The sequence below is a fragment of the Sardina pilchardus genome, chromosome 3 (genome assembly GCF_963854185.1).
Source record: "Sardina pilchardus chromosome 3, fSarPil1.1, whole genome shotgun sequence".
In the NCBI taxonomy this organism is placed as follows: domain Eukaryota; kingdom Metazoa; phylum Chordata; class Actinopteri; order Clupeiformes; family Clupeidae; genus Sardina; species Sardina pilchardus.
Window position 1 is genome coordinate 31,838,021 of NC_084996.1, and position 23,239 is coordinate 31,861,259.

Here is a 23,239-nt window from a genome sequence, read left to right on the forward strand (position 1 = left end):
AACATAATGAAAAAACAGCAGTGAAAGAGCTTTGGCTGTATGAAAATAGGAAGTAAGAATTTCTATTAAGTGTCCAAATCTTTGGTGTGATTGTTATCTGATATCTACAGTTGGAATGACACAAAAATATTCATGGATTGCCCAAAAACAGGGTACATAGAGGGAGTCATTATGCCGTTTTATTGACCCGTCATGACAACAGACCATGTCATTGATATCCAACTTCCTTTTTCTGCCTCCCACTTCTCCACGACTGTAAAGAAGCAAACATATCTGACACCATTCTCCTTTGAAATGGTCAAAATCAAAGCCGACGAATAAGGTTTCAGAAATACTGCAATTCCCCATTAGTCACTGTTAACATTTTCCCTGCAAAGTGGGGCGTTAACACGCATACATCGTATCCACAACAAATGAACCACTGTAAAGAACTCGTTAAAGTGAAACTTTAAGATTCACTTGGGCTGGGGCAGTTTTGTTTAATTGTATGCTGTCTTTTTTTGACATAAAGGGTGTTACACTTGAGGTTTATGGTCAGAAATGTGTTTAGCAGGCTCTATTATTATTGCAAAGAATATATACAGGCACTGCGTAGAAAATGAACCAAGAAAGATGACAATGCCATAATCTACTGGGTGCACTAGATCCACCAACAACACTCTAAAATAAGTGAAAAAAAAGAGAAACTATTTTTTTTTTACAAAACACTTATAATTTATTTAGGTATGAATGCACAGCTTGATACAATGATGTGAAGTGAAAACTGCAATTTGCACAGCAATAATTACCACGTGAAAAAAGCGACAACAACAAAAAAAAACCTATTCTACTATGAAGCCCTGTCTGGTCCTGTGCTTCTCAAAATAATCTCAAAAGAAAAACACCCACTATCCCAGCCCAAGAAGCATGATGAAAGTCCCAATTTAGCCTATTGTGCTCAACAGCAGCGCGTCTAATATATCGTAACCTCTCCACAAACAGCAACCCACGCCACTCAGCGACCGAGGAGGTTTGAGACTGGTTCTGAGGAATCTCGAGTGGGAATTTTACTGCTCTCTTAATTGGCTCTCTTATAAAGCGAGGAGTGTTTTCAGTGGTTGGCCCCGTGCTTCTGGCGTCGGTCTGTCGACACAGCCGGGAACGGTGTCATTAGAGGTGCGAGTTGGCCCGCGCTCGTCTCTATACCACAGTATAGCCTGAGGCCAGAGGAAGACGGCTGCTTTAGACCGGCTGAACATTAAAGTAGTTGGCCTCTCATCTCTACACCTTAGCGGTGCACTTTAGCGGAAAGTGCTGAGGCATCATGGTATAATGTTACCTTCTGTATTCCCGTCACCCCCATCAAGCTAATGGCCAGATCGCACAGACTATTCTCAATCTCAAGTACGGTTTAAGGGATCGAGGCTGATTTATCCCAAGTAAGATATTTGCACACTGACCTGACCTAAAAAAAAATAAAAACAAGAACTGACAACAAATTCCCAAAGTATACCCATGTAAAGCACAATGAAAGAAAAAATTTGGAAAATAGCACCACAATGGATTACAAGGTAAGAGCAGTCACTTTGACCTTTTGGTGAACAATTGCACAGCTGATTTAAAACATATTAAACAGTAAATGTCCTCAGAGAGGAAGTGATTGCATGCCGGTCAATGACCGAAGGGATGGATCATTTTCAATATTGAAACTATCTTGAAATATTAGTGGCATGTACTGTAGTATCTATTCAAAATTCATTTGGCTTTACATACTAACACGATGACCTCAAAACTGGATCCCTTTCCAAATCCATTCAAGCTAAAAAAGGCCCATGTAACAATCCAATTCCCAATACTGGGACAAATAAAAAATAAAAAAGAGGCATTCAAAGGTTGTACTGGGCGTTAAGTCCAACATTCAGGTTAAGGCTCTTGTCGTGGTCCAGCGACTTAGCTCATAGTTCCTCCCGTGCAGTCCTGTCCAGTGGCGAGTGTAGAACGTCGGTGTTCTGCGCCTCCGTGCTGATCTCCGCCTGCTCCTTGGTCTTGGACGAGCGGCCCCGGTCCCAGTCCGTGCGGACCTTGTCGTTGTCCCACACCGTGGACGTCTCCGTGTCGCTGATGTAGCCCGGGTCGCCCGTGTAGTGGGTGGGGAACACCAGCAGCGGCTCTGCGGAGAACGCCTTCAGGTTCCGCGGCTCAAAGTGCTCCATGTAGTCCTTGCTGCAGTGGGCCGACACAGAGAGCAGATAGAGGGTCAGTATCCAGGATGTGGATGAGATGGGAAACACGAATATCAATAAGATTATTAATACGGTTACGGTTATGCTATTTGGCAGATACCTTTTTCCAAAGCCATTTACAAATAAAAACAATACTACGGCATATCTAGAAATGCATCTCCGAGGAACTGCAAGAGTGGGCTTGATCAGGTGCCAGCTCTGCCAGCTGCAAGCAATAAGTGCGTAAGTGTGATGTCATGTTTCCGTAACAACCAAAATTTCTGTTCTAAACAAACCAAATTCAATGTGAAATCCTTTGCCAGATGATTGTTTTACAGAAAAGCCAAGTTTTTGCACAAATTAATTTACGAGTAGCTCAGCTTGCCGTTACATTATATACTTTTTTTTTCATGCTAGCATGAACGTCTCTTTTTGGTACACCAGAAGCATACATAAACGCTTCGACATGGTAGTGATTTTTAACGCTTAAAATTAATTTATTTCCATTTTGAAAGAAACAACACGGTGAGGCAATAGAAAATGCCACTTGCAGGTCGTTTGTTTAGAACAGGAAATCATGTTACCGGGACAACGTGACACTGTCACTTAAGGCCATCGCCCACCAGAAGCGTACACGGCGCGCCGCGCCACGAAAAAAAATAGAATTCCATTGTTTTCAATGGAGCATCGCCCACTGGAAACGTCTGCCGCGCAGCAGCCGCACAGAGATAGAAAACTATTCTAAAATCCTGCGCGGCAAACCCAGACCGCCGAACACCGCTGAACGCCGTTTCTGGTGGGCGTTGGGCTTTAAGGCCGGCGCCCACCAGACACGTACGCGGCACGCCACGACAAGAAAAAAATTAGAACTCCATTGTTTTCAATGGAGCAAAGCCCACTGGAAACGTCTGTCGCGCAGCAGCCGCACAGAGATAGAAAACTGTTCTAAAATCCTGTGTGTCAAGCCCAGACCGCCGAACACCGCTAAACGGCGTGTCCGGTGGGTGCCAGGCTTTACGCACTCTATCAAGATAGCAGCTGAGCTAAGGAGCTGTGATGTCACAATGCCTGAACATTCTGTCATTCATTTCAATGGGACCGAAAAACGCAGACAAACGGGAATACCGCAAAAACGCAGCCACCCGAAATCGATAAGCAACATACACTGGTTCGGGCCTGAACTTTTAGTGTTGGAACTGTATCGATAGCTCAAACACTCTAGGAGCAGAAGCGTCGTGAAAAAGTGGATGAATGGGAATAATAAAGAAGACGAAGAAGTAAACTGAAGAACTGTAATTGTAAAACTGGTTAGACTAAGTAGGGAAATTACACCATTATATAGTGTAATTAAAATTTAGCCCGCCACATGAAAAACTGATACCGAATGATAATAACAATAGAGCAACCTGAACATTTCCTTCAGGGAAACGCTAGAAGATGTCAACAGGGTTACAGGTTTACAGTAACTACACACATGTAGCCTACATGAACATAATAATGCCTGTCTTACGACTCAGCTAAAAATAGACCCTGCATTAGACTACGAGGTGAGAGGAATCAGGAAGAATGAACAATGAACTCACACAGGATGTTTGTTGAACATGACGGGCAGGAACTCATCAACCGGTAACATTTTCTTCAGCGGCTCAGCTTTTAGCAGTTTTTTGGCCCCTTGCAGCGACATCATGTATCCCAGTGTCCAGTAGGAGTAGTCCGCCACCACCAGATTGTGGACATTGGGCACAGCCTTCTCTCGGTGATCCACCTGCATCCGCTTCCTACCGATGTAGCTGGGAGGACACAAAGGTGTAAAAAAAATACTGATTGGGGTGGAAAATGACTGTAGAAAATTAGTGAAATATTCATTTAGTCAATTATTACTATACCATATTGTGCCATACTGTGACCGATACTGAATTTTTATTCTTTCATAGTCAATAAATTGACGATAGACAAAACCAAGGGAGGTGTTGCTAAAGGCAGTGGAATACTCTACAACAGTATAGAACAGAAAAAAGGGACAGGAAATAAGAGACACTGCAAGCAGATATTACAGTTCCAACTTACATGAGGTCCCAGTCAAGGCCTTCACTCTCAATTTCCATCATGAGGTTCTGCAGTCGGCGCTTGAAGAACACCTCAAAGCGCAGATCGTCCTCGATCACCAGAGAAGTTTTCAGGCCACGCTCCACAATCTGACCATCCACACACACACACACACACACACACACACACACACACAGACCATGACTCCACTGTTCTAAACAAGGTTTGAGTTTTATATACCGTAATATCCCGACTATTAGCCGCGGCTTATACATTGATTTTGCTAAATTTCTTCAGGTATGAGGTTAATACAGGGAGGCATTTAATATGGTGTTAATATGGTTTTGTTTCTTTTAACTTGCATAAAACACTGTCCTGCGGCTTAAATAGGTAATGCGGCTTATATGCGGGGAATTACTGTAAACAGCTGAACCTGCCCCTACCTCCTTCCAGATGTTGTAGTGGGAGAGGAAGCAGCCCAGTTCTCCCTTAGTGAGAGGCCGGCCATGATACGGGTCATTGTAACCTGGGAGCATATGGATGCCCAAGTCCTGGACCTCACTGATGTTCATTGCTCTGGGGACAAAGTGAAAAAACACAACAAGAGGCCAGACAGATAAAGAGCTTGTCCACGGCAATGACTAGTTTAGGAACTATTTCAGGAATTCAACAATTAGAACAGTGTAATAATGTTGTTTATTTCCTATTTTAGTCCTTCTAGTCATTCATTGGGACTGCGCAGTGGTTCCCTATGGAAACGACAGTTAAGAAAAGCTACGAGAAAAGCTGATCGTTGTACCATTGTGATGGGTCGGCACAAAGAATTAATAGGTTGTAGGTTGTTAGGTTGTACTGAAAACCACAACACATAAAAAGCAGTGGATGGCACACAGCCGGATTGTTCAGCTCTCAGCTACTTTGTACAGGAGCACCATACTTTAACCAATATTCTTAGCATCAGGAAGAAAAAAAAGATGAAAATGTGTACTTTGGATAAAAGAAAGGAAGCATTGAGTTCATCAAACAGAGTCATAGACCCCCAATTTACATAATACTCAAGGTTCCTGTGGTTCAACAGAACATTCTCTTTAGGGAACCTAAATTGTTCTGAAAGGAAGTGAAAAAAAGTTTTCCAACCAGCTACTAAAACTCCAAAGCAAACCATGTGTGCGTGCCCTTTGGGCAGACAGACTGGGACGTTTCCATTAATGGGCAGACTGAGCAACCTACTTCCCGTCCACAGCTGGGACGATCTTGCAGTCGATCTCCTGCTCATTCAGGGCCCTCAGCATGCGCTCCCGACGGTCTGCCCGACGCTGCAGGTTTATCATAAACACCTGGACAGACCAGACACACAATCAGGTGTTTACACATTTACCACTTCATCCGAAGCAACTTAAAGGAAAATGCCAACATTTGGGGAAATTAGCTTATCTACCACCATCCCCAGAGTTAGATAAGGTGACACATACCGTTCTCGTCTCTGTGAGTACAGTAGCTCGGTCTGAGGCACCCTCCGCTAGCATAGCTTAGCATAGCTCATTAGGTGGGCTGTTCCAACTACATTATCTCCCGAAGGTGAAAAAAGAACTCAAACATAGCTCTATTTACAAGCTTACATGTTAATTTCCTAATTTCCCGTGTTGGCATGCTCCTTTAATGTGATCCAGGGTACCAAACCCATGGTGTGTGGTTACATTGATATTACATTTTACTTCACTTTATTTATTTCAGCATTTTAAACATACTCATTTAACATGTGGTTTAGCCAGGATGCTCTTACACACACACACACACACACACACACACATAAGTATTGAGGAGTGATATCGGATCACCCTGCTCTACCAGGATCCATAGGAATAAATACTGTATGGCAGCATCACAAAGTGGTTGGGGTTGGCAACTCACCTCATCAAAGCCAAGTTTGTCCGGCTTCCTGACGGGAAGAGGCAGGTATTTGGAGGGCTCGAGGGGAGGGTGCTTCACTATAATATAGAATATGAACATGTTTTTAATAAAAACAATTATGTTTATTATGATGATCAATATTTACTATTGATTGATTATTTTGTTTGATTGGGTTAGTATGAATGAATTAGAGAGGAATGTTCAAAGAACGGGCTATTACTGCAACATCTGCAACTAAACCACTGGCACTCTCACCGTTAACTTCCAGAACAGAGTGAATGAAACTGTCGGCTTCATCCCTGAGGGTGTTGTGAGCACGCAGTGGTACAGGGAAGTATCCGTACGTCTCGCGGTTAAGCACGAACATCTGAACATCTGATAGAAAGGCAGACAGAGGGAGGACGGAGTAATGCATTGAGATAATAGTGTGGACCTCCCTCATAAGCAATGGCTGAAACAGAACTATACACTTTCAAAAAAACACTTTCATTACTTAACTTATAGCTACATTAACTTCACTACATTCCATATTGCAAAAACTAAAACTAATCATTGCACTAATTTGTCACAATGACATTTGAAGCCTCCTACTGAGTCCTGCTGCGTCCATTTTTTTAACTGTGTTTTTGTATATTTTTACCTGCCATGCGAGCAGAGAAGGCAAACACTATGATATCATCAAAGGCCCATGTGTACTCTGGGTGTGGGGGATGGAAGGCTAGCTCTCTGGAGGCCTCTTTCCTCAGGTCAATCAGGAATGTTGAGTGGACCATGGGGACGGCGAAGCAACCCTTTCGGGACCGCTTCCGTATGGGTATGTAGGCAGGGGTGCGCTTGTAGTATCCCTGCGGAGTGTTAAAGGGGGCAGGCAACACAGGGATCAGACATTCGGGTTTATTTCAAGATGTTCATGATGATCGATGCTTTGTTCCATAGGCTAAAACACATAATTTCCAAAGTGTTATACAAGATATTTTATATTGTTCGCTTGTTGGCAATCATGATCTTCATAATGTATCTTTATAAGTGGATCAACATAGTACTTACAAAATATTGAATGTATAAGCTCGTAAACAGAAGAGATTAAACGTTTATTTTATTTATTTTTTCAGTTTTTCAGTTCTCAGGTAGAGATAAGCCGAACGCAATCGATGCGACAACAGTCTGACCACATCATTGTACCATGGCTGATTCGTGGCGTAAACAGGTGCGTGGTTGGTTCCCAATCAAAGTGTTCAATTTGGTAGCGGTTCGACACCCATGTGGAATTATTTTGAATTTCTATCTATCTACTGTATACCTGTATGGAGATGAAACGTTTGTTTTTTTTCAGTTTCTCAGTTCTCAGGTAGAGATAAGCCGAACGCAATCGATGCAACAACAGTCTGACCACATCATTGTACCTGTATGGTCATCCCACACCAGAAGTTTGAGTATGCAGCCCTGGACTCCAGCATTGGAGCCACGATGGTCTTGTTTTCGTTTATGAGCTTCCACAGGACATCGGGGTTTGTCAAGAGGTTATCACAGTCAATATACTGGAGAGAGAGAGAGAAAGAGAGAGAGAGAGAGAAAGAGAGAGAGAGGAAGTGGGTTACTTTGCTAGTTACGTGCATCTCATAATTTCCCTTGCACATCTTGCCGTATTACAAGTGAAATAAACAATCTGGATTTTTAAATATCACACAATGACGTGGTCCACATCACCATGGCAAAAGATGTAGCGGATCTGTCCATTCACAGGAGTAAATGTGAGTATGAATCAAGTTGTTAGAGGGAAGTTTCGTTCAGATTAAAAAGGTAAAAGTGGAATTGAGAGGAGTGGAATCATTCTAGCCAAAATCACATCCTCTTTGTCATCTCAGTGTGCCCTAAAATAGAGAGCTGTCACTCTCTGAGGTCTATGGTTCATAATCCTGTTTCATTTTTACAAAGACTTGCTATCAAATGTAGACAGTTCCGAATGCACCACTACAAGATGGTGGAAAGGTTATCCACCTCCTCTGCATTTTGATTTCACATCACAGCTTATGAAAACTGAGAAACAGCTAGGGGAATTAAAAACAACAGGAAAAGACAAAGAAGGAACTGCTCATATCCCTGCAATTTGTCTAGCCTTGCAGCTGCATTCTACCATGAAGTAGTCAGCCCACATCTCCCTGGCAGATTCCAGTGCTGCTTGCCGTAGTTTCATCACATAGGCGTAACGTAGATTGGACCAATGCTTTGGCCCCTCCTCATCTTGAAAAGAGCTGGAAAAAGTAACAGCACAGAAAATGCAACACAGCATTAATACAATATACGAGAGCTTTAAATAAAACATCCTACTGATTCAGTATTTGGGATGAGACTTATAAGAACACACCTGGGATGCTCCAGAGGTCTCCATTCCACTGAGTGGTATAACTTCTGCACTTTGATGAGCCAGTCCCTCAACAGGGCGGTAGTGTTGTCCACATTGTGGTCTGTGGCTACCCTGTTAACATTCAAAAACACATGCAATCTAAGCACAGCAGATGTAGAAGCAGCACATCATGCATATAGTATGAGGACAACGCCTCATAAAACAAAACATTAATATATGAATGTCGACACTTTAGCTTCTGTGAGTATCTGATGAGGTCTAGAAATAGAGACTAGAGACAGGAGACCAACAGTTTGAATCATGTTAACCCAGCCTCGGTGTGGCATGGCAAACTTGGCATAGCAGCAGCGTAATCCACATTGTGGCTTGTGGCCAGTCTCCACACACTGGAACACCCAGTCACTCAAAGGCATGCATGGACTATTCAATTCTGGTCCTTTAAACGTCTACCACGTGGAACAAAGGAAAGGATAAGAGGCGGAAAAAATGGCAACCAAAGAATGCCACTTGGACACGGTGTACATACTTAGATTATTATTTCTTATTTGGCCCACTTAATATGTATGGGATGTATTTTGTGACAACAAGGATTTATCTTATCTTATTTTATCATTAAATGCAAACAAATAACTAGGCTAAAATGTGAATAACATATGAAATAACTCATCTAAATTTGGAAAGTGGTTTTAAATAGCTAAATGATGGTACCTGGTAGTAATGTAGAAGTGGATCTAAGCTTTGGCTGTAGTCCATAGCTGGCCTTACGCACCATAAAAGGAACGATGTGACTACTCCCGAATGCAATCATACCATTGCAGCCAATTCAAACAGACCATGGCCAAACTTGTCAGAAGAGAGAATTCAAGCATAAAGAGATGTAAGAAAGATACCAGGAATCCACCTGGGCACCTGAGAAGCAAGGTGGACTAACAATTCCTATAATCCATTGAACCATCGCTCTCCAAAAGTCTGCAATAACATGTACAGAAGTCATGAGGTTGTATGTGGCCGGTTTTCAATGAAGGCTGTCAGCTAGTGACACTACTGCAGAAAATCCTCCTCGATTTGGAGAAATAAAAGCTAGGACAATGGTAGCGCTGATCATGTCTGCACTATTGCATATGATGGAGCAGAACTACAAGCTATATAGTGCCAGTCACAAAGCACAATACAAATTATAAGAACAGATCTTACTTATGTCTACTGAGAAAATATTATTCAGGTGTCTACATGGCACGGAAAGGTATGATGTGTGCCCAGACAGGTGAAAGGTAGACTGGGTAAACACAATCCGATCTGCCAGTGATTGGATTTCGCCCTGCAGCTCAGGCTGGAAACCTGCACATTCATATTTGTTTCCTGTCCACGTTTGCCGGAACCAATCACAAATGTGTATATCCACCAGGAGCACCTGGATCATTGGTCTGATTGGTTGAAGGACTAACCAAATGCGTACTGTCATTTGAACTATGCCCATTTATCATGTCTCTTGTGCAGTAGAAGTACAACGCAGACTCCCCAGTGTTCAATCTTTTTTTGTGTGATCAAATGTTTTTATGAAATAAGTCACACTTATAGAAAACCATCTCTGTCAAATTACACTTTACACAAAGTATGCCAAAGACATAAGAACGACTAATGTTCTAATCTTTGAAAAAAAAAAAGCTCAGTCTGGTGCAGTGGTGTAGTCTAGTTAGCTGTAGCAGATACTGTGATGTAGTAGTTAGCTGTAGTGGGTACACTCAACCCAAATGTTAATATGTATCCTTGCCTATTTTATGTGGGTATACTGAGATGGTGATGCTCTTTAAGCGGATATACCGTACTGCGTAGGCCTGCGTAGGCCTGCGTCTCAGACTGCACCTCTGGTCTGGTGATAGCCAGGCTAGGTGAAAGGCAGACCTGACAGTGACAGGATGGTGATCAAAGCTATTGCATGGCCACGCTCTGCTCTGGTATGACGGTATTTTCTGGTATGAACTTTACAGCATCAGAAGCCTGAATATGAATACAGGATATGGGCTGCCTCAAGAAGCCAGGCCCTGAGACTCATTGTGAAAAGCCTGACCTGGTTTGAAGTTACGGTGCCAAAGTGCTCAGCTGCAGTGTGCCAGCGGGAACAGCCATTCACTCAGACGTGACACAATAGACAATGACGGGGTCATGTTCTCAGACTCTGCGTTCACCTTCTCCCACAAGTATCGCGTTTTCTCTACTGGACTCTACCAGTGCCACAGTCTGCTTGGAACCAACCGGACTCATAGGACTGAAGGCTCATGTGAATGTGAGTGTCAGCTTGGATTCTCACAGGGAAGGGAAAGTCCCACTACACAGTCAAGGCCACCCTAGAAGTTTGGTTCATATCAGTTCACATCAATAGCCTGAGCAGGTCCATTTGGTCTCGTCCACAGACTCTGAAATAAACACCTCACTTCTGTCTGGTGTGTAGCAGCAGCACTCATGGCCAAAAGCCATGATCGTCTCGAGCGGTGAGCACCCATCCCATCCATGCTGCTCCATGGCTGTTTAGCACCAGCCTACACTTCTTGCTCTTCCTGTCCACGCCCAATTTTCCCCTCGATTTCCCTCTATCATCACACATCAATAGCTTGTTAGAAAAGCTGTGTTTACAACGGTTTAAATGTTTACAAACATGTTCATATCCAGATGGGGAGAACGATGGTACGATGCACGCAGAGTACGTAGGACATGGGAAGTATGCACATCAGATGTCCATGGCCCACTTTTGCCTTAGGGACTGTGAGATCACACATTGATTAAGTACTCTAGAAAAGTGACTCATATCTTCAGGACAATCATAAGTGATTTCTGTGAAAAATCAGACAGGCATTCCTTCCATTAGGAACATGCTATTTGGGGCCTGTTCTGTGAGGAGCCGGTAAGGTTGTCTGTGTGCAGCCTGAGAGGATCTGTGAGACTCCATTGTTGGCTGAGCTCAATACAGCCAGCTGCGGCAGATGTTTACAAAGCCTTTGGCCTAATTCCCACATGTCTTTCAAATATCCAGTCACCGAAAGCCCATACACTGATCAAACATGGAGAAAGCAGTCACAATAAGTAAGTGAAATTTGTTCTTAACTTCAAAATAATCATGTGATGGGCTTGCTGCAGACAAGGCCATTCTTTAGGCCTATATTCACTCAGAGCAGAGTGCGCTTGTTGGGCCCTCCTTATTCATCAGATTTAGGTCATTCAGCTCGATTACTTAAATATATCCCTGAATAGGTCTCTGGATAGGGCAGCACAAATCCTTTTAGGACAATTTTGTTTTGCAAAGTTCTGTAACAACTCATTAGTGTGGTAATGTCAATAAAGTTCAGAACTTTATCATTTCAAATCGTCTACCCTATTTGTCAGCTCTATTTCTGCATGTCTACTTCGTTTAGATAAGTAACTTTTTTTTTTTAACAAATTTAGGCTGCGGTGGAAAAAACACGTCAAAGTAACTATTCAGCCAAGAATAAGCATAAGATCATAGCTTTAGCTACTCCAAGCGGTGCATGCATGGCATTATCATACACCACTGTGCTACGTGGAAAGGAGATGAGAGGAAGGAATTGAGTAGGGTTCGAAAATGGTGACTGACTGAATAACTAAAGGACCAAGAACAGTGGAAGGACTGGTTAACTTGTGTGCAGGCAGAACTCAAGTTTGTTATTAAATAAGCAGATCATACTAAAGTGTGGAGGAAGTTGTATAGGTAGATGTTAACTGATGATGTGGTAGGTATGTGTATTTCACTGCAGGCTATCTGATTACTTATCCTCAGCTTATCCGCAGGAGAGGCTACAATACCTCCATTAAAAAGTTGCATGAACATTTGACCGACATCAGGCTACGACCATTGAATGACTCAATTAAACGACTCGGCTAGAAAAGTTGCATGGTCTTGTGTGTTGAATGTTACAGCTTTCCAGCATGCAGATTCGAACGTGTTGAAACCAGACAGATTACCATGCTATGCGTAACATGATTCCTGGACTTAGCGTTCTTCAGCAACTTACCACAACGCAATGCGATCTTTTGGATAATTCAGGCGTTCAAGAGTTCCAAGAAAATAAGGTAATGAATGTTCCGAATTGCGACAGATGAGAGCTACAAGAACTCTAGGTGCAAGGAGCGGCGATTCAGGGTTCCAGCGTTCCTCTGGAAAGTATCCTTGGACTTCCTCTAACTTCAAAGACGATAAAGTAAACACTAGCAAAGCAAACGTGTACATTGTACAATAAAGAAAAGTTACATAGAGGATGTAGCCGATGTAGCCAAAAGTGTCACAATAAGGCGAGCGTAATCCCCAATTTGAAAGTTCTCAAATGAGAAATTTCTTTAACCGACAGAAATACGGAGTTCATTGACAACGCTGCAAGTTGCTTTCGGTGATCTCACATCTCAAGGCACAGTTAAAGGGATTGCTGTACAAAATGGATGTTAAAGGTGATGTCTTGCAGTAGGAGTGAGGAGCGCCAGCAAGTTAGCAGTTCCCACCCCTAGGAGGAGTGGTGATCCCAGACGGTTTTCATCGAGTGCCATGAATCAAACACTGTCATGTGAGACCAATTTACCAGGGACCTTACTGGAACCAGGGACTTCACTGTAGACTACGAAATCATTATGTTCTTATGCAGTTAGAAATAGTTTTGTGGCTATACTTCATGAGGTGGTTAAACTTAGCCTACTGTAAACCTGTTTTTCTGTCAATCTTAAAAAGTCAATGCAGAAATATCAATAGGCCTAATGTCATAGCCTACATATTCACATTCAGATAAAAAAACAAAAAACAAAAACAATGACAACACTGACATCAATATTCACTAACTCGTTTATTTGTTACATTTGTGTACATGCAGACAACTTATTGTACACTCACTAGATAAGCAGACATCCTGTGCAGGCCAGATTGGATCTGTCACTCTGTATTACAAAGTTCTGCAAATCTTCACTTATTTGTGGTCCACAACCTTCTGATCTACAGTTTCAACTTCCTTCGAGTCAGTTCCTACTTACAGTAGTCTGCCACAAATGCATGTCATTTCCCTAGTAGGCTACACTGTAATATCAGTCAATTACCAGTGTTCAGAGGTGCATACTTTTAGTGTTTTCAGTAAGTGCTTCACAGGCGCGTTGTTTGATGTCACAGCTTGGCACCAGGCCCAGGTCTCTCCACCCCCAGGGTTAGGGAGGCTGCCGCTGGCTCATCCACGAGCCAGAGCAGCTCTCCCTGAGTGGGGACAACGAGTGCTGCTGGAAGGGCTGGGCCATCACCACCCTCCAGAACTTCCTGTCAAAGGCAAAATAATTGTTCTGTTACTACTCTTGTATGATTTGGGGATCCCCCCCCCCCCATATATAATTACATATAATGATGGAGCTCCACAATGCTTGTAAGAAAGGCCCTAAAACACATTTCCCCCAGATGTGCATCTCTCTCATACACCTCCACATCAAAAAAAATGTGGCGGGAATGCAGTATGGAGCAGCTCACATACAGTACATACCTTCAGCACGGGTGCTTTGCTCCCTCCTGTGGACACGAACACCACAGAGCGAGCCGCGTTCACCACAGGAAGCGTCATGGTGACCCGGCAAGGGGGAGGCTTCGGGGAGTCACTGATGGGGGCGATTACCTTCTGGGTTTCCTGAAAAATGAATGAGTACATATTACATAATTAACTTTTTACGTTCATAACTATTTACGTTTTATTTTACATTCTTTACATCTTTATATTACATATTACAAAATACATGAGGAATAGTCAATAATAAATATAACATAACGTATTAAGTGACTTAAAATATTTAGGTCAGATATCTTTGCCAATTTCTTTCAACTCATTCAGTCATACTGCTTGCAGTCTAATAGTTCTGCATTTTAAATAGATATCCTTGACGTGGCAGGAGTCACATCACTCGCTACGTGATGGGACATGCTAGTGGGAGACAAAAGCGCAGCCTGTGTGGCCCAGGTCCAAACTTATCTGCATTTACTGAAGAGAAACTCCAGATTCAGCTACCACAGAGCGAGAACCTACAGCGCTATTTATAGGTTATGCAACCCCTAAACACTCAGTCCATACCACTTACAGAATATTTACTGTACATTTGTAGGAGTTGGATACAATGATTGAAATATATAATGAGTGTGTTTGCCTCTCGTCGTGTTACTGAAGAGACACTTTAGCTTTAGCTACTGTATTTATACATGTTATGCAACCCCTAAATACTCAGTCCACCATTTACAGAATGTGTACTGTACTGTACATTTGTAGGAGGGGTTAGAGACGATGATTGAAATATATAATGAGTGAGTTTGCCTCAGTTCTCCATATATGGTGTGTAAATCATATGTTTGCCCACAAATGATGTTACTAGAATTCTATAATAAACGTATGGAAGCACTCAAGTCTAACTTTAGCCCAGTAACATAAGATGGGTGTACCGGTACATGGTGTGCATTCTGTCAAAAACCTGTTTCCCTTCGAAAAAGAGGATAACTAAAATGGACAACATGTGCACAAATGTACCCTGTGCTCTCTCATTATATTACCAATGTGGTTGAGCTAAAAGATACATTCATGACCGTCACGATGATGATGTGCAAGCCAATTCCAGTCCAAAACAAACCATAACCCTCGACTCTCTTTGACACACAGTGGTGTCAAAACGTTAGTCGTTTCTTTTGTTTACACTAAGTAAAGACTGCAAGTTGAATCAGTGTGCTGAATCAGTATCTGTTTGTTTTAACCAACCATGGCCCTATTTCTCCACCATTCCCAGTCCTTTTCATTTTAAACATGTCACTCTTTCATGATTGGCATCATAAAACGATCCATTCCACATTTACTGGACCTACTCAGCAGGGTACACTGAGGCAGCATTTGCTGAGAACTCGGTCAACCCTGTGTAGCCTATAATGACATGCCTATGTGCCAGTGCCAAGGTCAATGATTAGAGGCCCGCTGTAGCATTGGCACATTCTGACCAGCCAAGTTTACTTCTTTCCTTTTCGTATAGGATCAAGAATGCAAGAATGAGAGGCACTGGGCCTTTGATATTTTTTGATGTACAATACATCATTAAAGCAGGTTATACAATTCCACAAAAATTTACCACAAGCACAGCATGATGTCTTCTAGCATAACTGCTCAAATAAAGTTACCAAGCTAGCTAGCTTTTTTTTTTACATTTTGTTATTTGTAGCTTTTTCATCAGTACAATTCTGCTGTTGGTTGTGTTTGGAAAGGACATGTGTTGTCAGTTGTATAGTAAGCCTGGTAGCTTTAGGGAGACAAAGACGCCTCTTCAACAACAATGATGATGACAGACCTGTAGTAAGGGATGGCCGGGGAACAGGGAGCATGTGTGTCCATCCGGCCCCATTCCCAACAGCAACATGTCAAACACCGGCACGTCCTCATTGGGGAAGACCTGCTCACAGAGCAGGGCAATAAAGCATTGAACTACTCAACTATTAACTCAAACAATGATGTTACGCTACTGGGTGTATAATGTTACAAAAAGCACAAATAAATGTAAAACTTTTTTGAAATATTTAAACAGTAGGGTTTTTTTTTTGTCTTTACCTGACTTAATTTGTGAGCATAATCTTCTGCACACTCCTCCACAGGTAAAGAGGGGTTTATTGCTAAAATACCCTCGTCTGGAATGTTGATTTTGGAGAAAAGTTGGTTCTGCAATATATTCCATCAAACATTTTACAAAGTCTCGGTTTGAAAAGTGAAGTGAATAAAACCTGTGATAAATCACATAATTCTTCTAGGATAAACCTTTTCTGTGATAAAATATTATTTTCGCATTATTTTTCCAATCAAAGTATACTGTAAACTAAATAATTAGTACACATACTTTGTACAGTCCATAGGTGCTTTCTCCGTCATCAAAAGGAACGAGTCTCTCGTCGCAAAAGCCTACCACCCACTTGCTGCAGTCCAGACCAGGTTGTGCAGGCAGCTCTTTGCTGAGCATGGACACTAAACTGCCCCCAGACAGACCCAGGGAGAACTGGCTCCTACCAGCGCTCAGGGCCTTCTGCGCCCGATCGCACACCAGCTGGGCCAACACGGGGCCGAGCTCTGCAGAGGACGGGAACACTACCACTCTTCTGCTGCTGGCCATGACTACCAAAAGCAGAATGAGCACACAATCACATAACTTTATTATAACAATTATAAAACATTATAAAATTATAACCCAAAGGAGTGCAAATGATTATATCTCTGCCAGAGGACTAATGTCTCAGATTTTGTGAGACTGCAATAAAAGCATGGTAACTTCAAGACAACTGAATATGTCAATAGGAAACTAGAGATGTAATTCCAAGGAAATTACGAGTGCATGAAAATGCAAAAATGATGAGGACTTTTATTTTGAAACAGTTGTGGGCAGAGGAAACAGTTGAACAGGATATGTTGTCTTAAGAGAGCCAGAAAGCCTGAGACAGAGAGTTGCTGCCAGGTGGCTTTGAACACCTGGCTTAAGATTCTAATTGCTTAACGACTTCATTGTGATGTCATAATCCAATGTTAAGTCTATGGGAGAAATTATTTTTTAAAAAATTCATATAAATTAAACGATAAAGTTTTCAAAGTTGAAAATTACATAGCTGAAGTCACCTAAGTAAGACCTATGCAGCGCAGTTTGAATGAAGTTTCTACGTCGAACGGTTGAAGCTGAATTGAACGCACAAAAAGTGTCTGAAGAAGAATAATAATATCGATAATAAGAACTAGAAATGCAATTCCAAGGAATTACCAGTGCATGAAAATGCAAAAAAATGTAGATATGGCTACTAAGGTGTAGCTAGGGTAAACATGGTGGTTGCATAGTTTAAAGAGAGTTGATGGTGTTAAGGTAGACATTTTAAAGCTTAAACATTCCTGTTCTAACTTAACTAATGATTTCTAACAGGTATTCTAAAATGTTGACTATGCTAACAATGCTAACCAGGTTGATAAGTTAACTTAGCTGATGATTTCTAGCAGTAATGTTAAAAATGCTAACTATGCTAACATTGCTAACTATGTTAACAATGCTAACCATGTTGATTAGCTAACTTAGCTAATCATTTTAGCAGTTGTGCTAAAAATGCTAACTATGCTAATAATGCTAATAATGCTAACTATGCTAACAATGCTAACCAGGTTGATTAGCTAACTTAGCTAATCATTTTTAGCAGTTATGCTAAAAATGCTAACAATGCTAACCATGCTAACAATGCTAACTTGCTAGTGAGGACTTTTATTTTGAAACAGTAGTTGCTAGGGTATCCATGGTGCCCACTATCAGGAATAAAGAAGTTACTGTAGTATAATCATGTTAGTTGCTATGGAAACTGTCAAAAACGCTTAATTTGAATGGTTGCTATGTTGGTTGCTAGGTACATGGAGGTTTCATTTAGTTGACTGGAGGCATAGTTGATGATAACTGACAGTTGGAATGGTTGAACAGTTAAATAGTTGAGTAGTTTCAGTGGTTAAATGATTTAATAGTGTATTATTGCAGTGAGGACTTTTATTTTGAAACAGTTGTGGAAAGAGGAAACAGTTAACAGGATATGTAGTCTTCACAGAGAGATTGTATGCTTAAAGCCTGAGAGAGAGAGAGAGAGAGAGAGAGTTACTGCAGCTGGACTGGCCACCTGGCATAAGATTCTAATTGCCCTATTATGATGTCATAATCATAATGTTAAGTCTATGGGGGGAATTTTAATAGTTTTTATTTAATAGTTCAAAAAGTATAAAAGTTACAAAGTTGAAAAATACATAGCTGAAGTCACCTAAGTAAGACCTACGGAGCGCAGTTTGAATGAAGTTTCTACGTTAAACGGTTGAAGCTGAATTGCACGCACAAAAACGTTAGAGGAAAAATAATAATAAGAAGAAACAGGATAACAGTAGAGTGCATTTTCATGCACTCTAATAAACAGCATAACAGTAGAGTGCATTTTCATGCACTCTAATTACAATGGTGCTTTTTGACAGCTGTGCTGTCAGGTGTTGATGATGGTGTCCTGACATGTTAATCTGGATAAAATATACATTATGCATAGCCTAGATAACGTTTGTGTTCTGCAATTAGGTCTTCCTACACCACGGAATCCTCTAGATCCTCGTGGGCTTAAGCAAAACGCATAGCCTACATGAAGAATCATAACCAACTTGGAATGTGAATGAGTGGCCTAACATTACTTGTCCTTAATGACGATATTCTGTTCAAAGCATATGGGCACGAAAGATATTACCACTTTGAAAAACAGAGATGGGAGGGATGAATTTTAACCATAAGGGGATTAGGCGTGTGGTGGCTGAATCAGGTGGCAAGCACTCGTTTCATTGTAACCTAACAGGATAATCTTAACATTCTGCTGTGACATAATTCATCACATGCTCCCGGCTGTAAACACAACATTAACATTTCATTAACATTAAAAACTACAATTCTCACTGCAAATGTACACGGAAATATTTTACCGTTCAAATGATATCAGTCTTTACTTCCAGCAGGCTAGTGAAGTTTCCGCGTTCCCGCTTGTAACTTCCTTGTTGGGCTTGCTTCTTAGCCAATTAGAGCACACTTCAGTATGACGCATGCTGGGGAATGTAGTGCGATGTTTCGGGGAGATCAGGCGCATACAAAATCAAAACGTTGTCGCATTTGGCCAAGATTTATGGTTTCTGATGTCTGACTCTGAGGTGTTAGAAGTGAGAGCTAGTGTCTGTATTGAAAGGACAGTGTGACTTAACGAAACAAAGCCATTTAATAACAAACACAGTGGGTTCTATGGTTGAATGCTAGCCTATAGGTAGATGTTCAAAGTGTAATTGTCTAAATATTTTCAAAATTGGCTGGTTGTCTGGGGTCAAAACTAATTCTAGGCTGTTAGAAAGTCTGGTCTGATGACAGTATTAGCCCATTTGGTTGTCATATCCCTTCCAGTGCTGTAGGTGGGAGGCATGCGCTAGTCGCGAGGTTCCACACGGCATCGCTGGTGGAAATTGTGTTGCCATCCAACTTGCGCCATTCACTCCTGTCATCTAAATATTTTACTTCCAAGTAGCCTAATATTTTAACCGTTTACGAAAATATGAGCTATGACAACTTCGAGGAGATGGCTACTTTTGTGTCATTTCAGTCTCAGCTATCATCCATTATGGATACACTGGCGAAAACAGCAATATTTGAGATTAGTAAACTTGTCGATATGGAATCCAGGGGACTAAAACAGGAAATTTCTCGCAGTCAGAGAGAAATTGCCTCGTTGAAGAACAAACTGCAGATTATGGAGAGCCTTATCTGGACCGCTGAAGAACATAAACGTAATGCTGTATCTGACGATGGTCTCATATTACGAGAACCAACGTTAGAGGATCATAACATGAACATCTGCAATGATGGACCACAGTCAAGCAATGACATACCACGGATTAAAGGGTGAGAATCCTTGGATGTGGAACTTTGCCACTTCCTCGTCTTCCCCTTTCTACAGTGTCCTCAGGAGGCTACTATAGCTGTTGGCTGCATCGCGTTGTCTATTTTACTTTAAGTAACATCAATTAGGCTAATTGATTACTGTAATAGGCCTATTAATACTCTAAATGATCATTATTCCCGCAGTGAACATGTACATAACATACTCAAGCCCTCTGATGGATGCCACCATGTGGAAAAGAAGGTATGTTTTGTGCGCAAGAAAGCTATTTGGTTGTTAAAAATGAACATAATCACACTAAATGCTTGTTGTGTCAACATGAGAATACAACTATTTCTTGAAGTTGTCTTTGATCATAAATTCTTCAGTCCACAGGTACTCATCAAGCCATTCTCATCAAGGAGGAGCCCCTTGAAGTTCAACTGTGCAGTAGCAATTCTCCTGTAATTTTGAGCAATTGTGAAGATAGTGAGTAGGCCGTTTGTGTATGCAGTCATGCCAATGTCAATGTCAAAGTCCTGTGCATTGATTTTTTTTATCTATTGGAAGGCCTTCAGGTAATCGACTACTTCTGTCACCATTTGTTCACAGAAATGAGTTTGGGGAATGATGATCATGCAAGGACTCTTTCAACTGACAAACAGGATGAAAGCATCACAGACACCCCAACCCTCAGCATAAGCACCCAAGGGAGTCAGATCTCTGCGCCCTCCTCTTCACAGCTCAACGAGCAGGATGGTGAGACATCAGCTGATGCACACCCAGCTACTCCAGAGAGGAATGCCCTGCTCTTTGAGTTCAGTCCCTGCGCCAAAGAGGCAACTCCCGCGTCACAAAGACCCAGTTTGGCTCGAACTCAGTGGACCTGGGACCAAGGGGCTAGCAGGGGGGACAGACGCTTCGTCTGCACCTACTGCAACAAGAGATTCCGCTGCTTCAGTCAGCTGGAGACGCATCAGAGGAGTCACACCGGCGAGAAGCCCTTCCACTGCACGCTGTGCGGGAAGAGGTACGCCCAGAAAGGGCACCTCTACACCCACCAGAGGACGCACACGGGCGAGAAGCCCTACCGCTGCCTCGTCTGCGGCAAAGGCTTCATCCAGAAGTGCACCCTCGACATGCACCAGCGCACTCACACCGGAGAGAAGCCGTTCCTCTGCCTGAGGTGTGGGAAAGGGTTCACCAAGAAGTGCAATCTGAAAAAACACCAGACCATTCATACCGAGCTGAGCGGGGACTTTTGGGGAGCGTGCAGAGTTTCAGGGAGGTAGGCTGCAGGGAAAGGACTTAGATTAGGTGTTGTGCTCTAACGGAGCAGTCAGATCCCTGTAATCACTGAAGGCCTACAGTACAGATCCATGGATTGTTAGCTGAAATGCGAAGAACATTGTGTGTGTATAATGACTGTACATGGCAGAAATAACATGTAGAATGTATGTGTAATAACATCTGTTTTGTACTTGTAGTATTTAAAATCCTAAACTGTTAAGACTGTTGTTTTGGGATCTTATGCTGCCTATTTGATACAGACTATGGCTAAATTAATTTAGTAATCATTGGAGAAGGTTACATGTTGTACTGTATGTCACTGGAAAAACAGTAGGGTTCTCAAACAATCTAGCTGCTTATGTAGCGATCAGACAGGACGTGTGCTTTGCTGAGAGGTGCACCTTTTCATGTTGTTCGAATTGGCTGTAAGCGCTTTGTGTGCTGCTTATGCACCAGAGCGCTTTATTGTTTTTGCGCCTGCTGCACCTCGTGTTTTTACAGAGGTGCCCTGAGCGCCTCGAATTTTAAAAAAAAGTTAAACTACAGGCAGAAAAGCACCTGTGAATTTATGACAACATAGTGTACCACCCATTTTATAAGTGGCAAAGCATGTCCTGTCAGATGGTTACCTTGGACCACATAGCAGTCACATATTGCCAAAAGTATGGGGTCACCTGCCTTGACCTCCATATGAACTTCAGTCACATCCTATTCTTAATCCATAGGGCTTAATATGATGTCGGTGCACTATTTGTAGCTATAACAGCTTCAACTCTTCTGTGAAGGCTTTCCACATGGTTTGGGAGTGTGTTTATGGGAATTTTTGACCATTCTTGCAGATGCGCATTTGTGAAGTCACACACTGATGTTGGACAGGTGACTCGTGACTGGCACTCAGTTTGTGCTCTAATTAATCTCAAACGTGTTCTGTTGGGTTGAGGTCAGGACTCTGTGCAGGCCAGTCAAGTTCATCCACACCAAAGTCCATCGTCCATGTCTTTATGGACCTTGCTTTGTGCACTGGTGCACAGTCATGTTGGAACAGGAAGGGGCCATCCCCGAGCTGGCCATGGCCTCTTAGTTCCAACGAAAGGAACTCTGAATGTTGCAGCATTAACCATGAGATCTTGGACAATTCCATGCTCCCAACTTTGTGGGAACAGTTGGGGATGGCCACTTCCTGTTCCAACATGACTATGTACCAGTGCACTAAGCAAGGTCCATACCAGCCTTCCCAGAAGAGTGGAAGCTGTTGTAGCTGCAAAGATTGGACCAATGTCATATTAAGCTCTATGGATTAAGAATAGGATGTGACTGAAGTTCATATGGGGTCAAGGCAGGTGACCCAATACTTTTGCCAATATAGTGTATCATAGATCCTTATCAGGGGTGGCGAACGTTCGACTCGCCAGCGTTGTGCGGTTCATGGCTAAATGCAGGTCAATATTTGACAATACTGCCAATAAAGTTGCCTATATTTTAATTAAAATAATTTTACCATTGAGATGGATAAGAATATTCCAGAGGCATTTGTTTCTTTATTTGTTTAATGTCACTGTTGGCATAACCATGGCAATCAGGAAAACGTTGCCTAAGGCAAAGAGCAAACATTGTGGATAACTCAGGACCTTTTATGTGAATAGGAGGGTTTGTATTTTTTTTTATAGGCCTACAACCATTCTGCTTGATATGCCAGACTTGGCTTAAATACATGTTATGGCTTCAGATTTCCCAGGAATTTCCCAAAGGCACTGAATTTCTAAAGCACAAGGTTTAAACATCAGTAATAAAAGTAGACTGTGGCGTCTGACGGCCACAGTGCTACCATAACAGTTGGCATGGAAAATTGCTTCTGCCTAGTTATTCAATGAGAGGAATGTGTGCCTCGATCAGATAACATTGTTGCCAACACTCCTGAAAATAATACATAGGCTGCAGCAGCTGGCAAATGTCCCACTGTAAAAGAGAAAAGGGCCATTT

At 42.1% G+C, this 23,239-nt stretch overlaps 3 protein-coding genes across 3 annotated transcripts; 1 reads left to right on the forward strand and 2 right to left on the reverse strand.

Moving 5' to 3' along the window:
• Positions 1-695: 695 nt before the first annotated feature.
• On the reverse strand, positions 696-12,903 carry colgalt1a (collagen beta(1-O)galactosyltransferase 1a). Its single transcript, XM_062532894.1, has 12 exons — positions 12,549-12,903; positions 8,524-8,634; positions 8,293-8,410; positions 7,562-7,696; positions 6,799-7,003; positions 6,414-6,533; positions 6,159-6,235; positions 5,478-5,584; positions 4,691-4,823; positions 4,269-4,396; positions 3,785-3,991; positions 696-2,202 (listed from the first exon to the last, which is right to left on the reverse strand). Exons 1-12 carry the CDS (start codon positions 12,761-12,763, stop codon positions 1,935-1,937), a joined length of 1,824 nt encoding a protein of 607 aa, XP_062388878.1. The 5' UTR covers positions 12,764-12,903; the 3' UTR covers positions 696-1,934.
• Positions 12,904-13,345: 442 nt separating this feature from the next.
• On the reverse strand, positions 13,346-19,130 carry pgls (6-phosphogluconolactonase). Its single transcript, XM_062532897.1, has 6 exons — positions 19,032-19,130; positions 16,408-16,679; positions 16,125-16,232; positions 15,868-15,969; positions 14,040-14,180; positions 13,346-13,822 (listed from the first exon to the last, which is right to left on the reverse strand). The coding sequence occupies exons 2-6, from the start codon at positions 16,675-16,677 to the stop codon at positions 13,676-13,678; spliced, it is 768 nt and encodes a 255-aa protein (XP_062388881.1). The 5' UTR covers positions 16,678-16,679; positions 19,032-19,130; the 3' UTR covers positions 13,346-13,675.
• A 436-nt stretch (positions 19,131-19,566) lies between these two features.
• On the forward strand, positions 19,567-23,004 carry LOC134077342 (zinc finger and SCAN domain-containing protein 2-like). The gene is made up of 4 exons (XM_062532895.1): positions 19,567-19,992; positions 20,176-20,233; positions 20,359-20,458; positions 20,582-23,004. The coding sequence occupies exons 1-4, from the start codon at positions 19,646-19,648 to the stop codon at positions 21,259-21,261; spliced, it is 1,185 nt and encodes a 394-aa protein (XP_062388879.1). The 5' UTR covers positions 19,567-19,645; the 3' UTR covers positions 21,262-23,004.
• The last annotated feature ends 235 nt before the right edge of the window (positions 23,005-23,239 follow it).